This window comes from Triticum dicoccoides, unplaced genomic scaffold (assembly GCF_002162155.2).
Source record: "Triticum dicoccoides isolate Atlit2015 ecotype Zavitan unplaced genomic scaffold, WEW_v2.0 scaffold141500, whole genome shotgun sequence".
Classification (NCBI taxonomy): Eukaryota; Viridiplantae; Streptophyta; class Magnoliopsida; order Poales; family Poaceae; genus Triticum; species Triticum dicoccoides.
In genome coordinates this window covers 1-1,371 of record NW_021200407.1, presented here as the reverse complement: position 1 = coordinate 1,371, position 1,371 = coordinate 1, and the positions used below count along the sequence as shown (strand labels likewise).

The following is a 1,371-nucleotide window of genomic DNA, read 5'->3' as shown; positions in this document are numbered from 1 at the left end:
GTGAATTTTCATTTGCTGAAGTTCGTCTTCAGTTAGTTCTATTATTGAAGTCTTTGTTGGGATCAGACATGCACCCGCGACAACCTGTCATTAGCATGCGCTTCCTTTGAACCAGGCCACTAAGCAAGTTATTAACACGTGTGCATACATTTTCACTTTGACCTTGTTCACTTATTTAAATTCAAAACAATTTGATTTTTTCAGACAGTATTTCATTGTTTCGCGAATTTCCAAAAATCTCGTTTGAAAAAAAAAACCTGCGACAGTACATCAGCCACCCACGACGTGCTGCTGCGATGGAACTAGCTAGGCGCCCGCCTATATAAGCATGAGGTCCGGTGCATGTATTCCAGACAAGGATACAACCTGAGCTAATCAAGATGGCTTCCTCCACGCCTTACCGTGTCCTACTCTTGTGCCTCACCACTTTCCTGCAGGCATGGCTTGCTGCGGCAAAATACCCGCCGCATAACCCACCGCCGCCGCCCCCGCCGTTTGAGCTGCCGGAGTCCGAGGTGAGGGAGAGGTTCTCCAAGTGGGTGATCAAGTACTCAAAGCACTACTCGTGCCATGAGGAGGAGGAGATGCGGTTCCAAGTCTTCAAGAACAACACCAACGCCATCGGCCAATTCGACCAACAGAATCCTGGCACGGTCGTCGGTCGCGGATTCCGACCAACTGGGTTTCAGGTCCGTGGCTCGGGCGGGGTCCGTATGAACAGGTTCGGTGACCTCAGCCCCAGGGAGGTCATCCAGCAGTTCACCGGGCTCAACACCACCAGCTTCAATGCCACGTCACCCACCTACCTCCCCAACCACTCCTTCAAGCCGTGCTGCGTTGACTGGCGCTCCAGCGGCGCTGTCACCGGCGTCAAGAATCAAGGCACTTGTGGTAAACGGTCAAGCTATACTTTCTACTAGCAGATTTAGTTATATACTCATGCATGGTCATGGTTGCTCAATGAATTACTCGTGTCATCGTGCGGATGGATAAAATTGTAATATGGCAGGATCATGCTGGGCATTCGCGGCGGTGGCGGCGATCGAAGGCATGAACAAGATTAGGACAGGGGAGCTGGTGTCGCTGTCCGAGCAGGTACTCGTGGATTGCGACACACGGAGCGGCGGCTGCGGCGGCGGCCACTCAGACTCGGCTATGGCCCTCGTGGCCGCCCGTGGTGGCATCACGTCGGAGGAGAGGTACCCATACGCCGGATTCCAGGGAAAGTGCGACATGGACAAGCTCCTCTTCGACCACCAGGCGTCCCTCAAGGGCTTCAAGGCCGTGCCACCCAACAACGAAGGTCAGCTGGCGATTGCCGTGGCCATGCAGCCCGTGACGGTCTACATTGACGCCAGCGGTTTTGAGTTC

The 1,371-nt window shown here is 53.9% G+C and overlaps 1 protein-coding gene across 1 annotated transcript; it reads left to right on the top strand.

The window, feature by feature from the left end:
• Window positions 1–353: 353 nt before the first annotated feature.
• On the top strand, window positions 354–1,368 carry LOC119343807 (cysteine protease XCP2-like; the record flags this gene model as incomplete). Its single annotated transcript, XM_037614571.1, has 2 exons — window positions 354–891; window positions 1,010–1,368. Coding segments are annotated over exons 1-2 (870 nt in total), but the record flags the coding sequence as incomplete, so codon positions are not given.
• Between the last annotated feature and the right edge of the window lie 3 nt (window positions 1,369–1,371).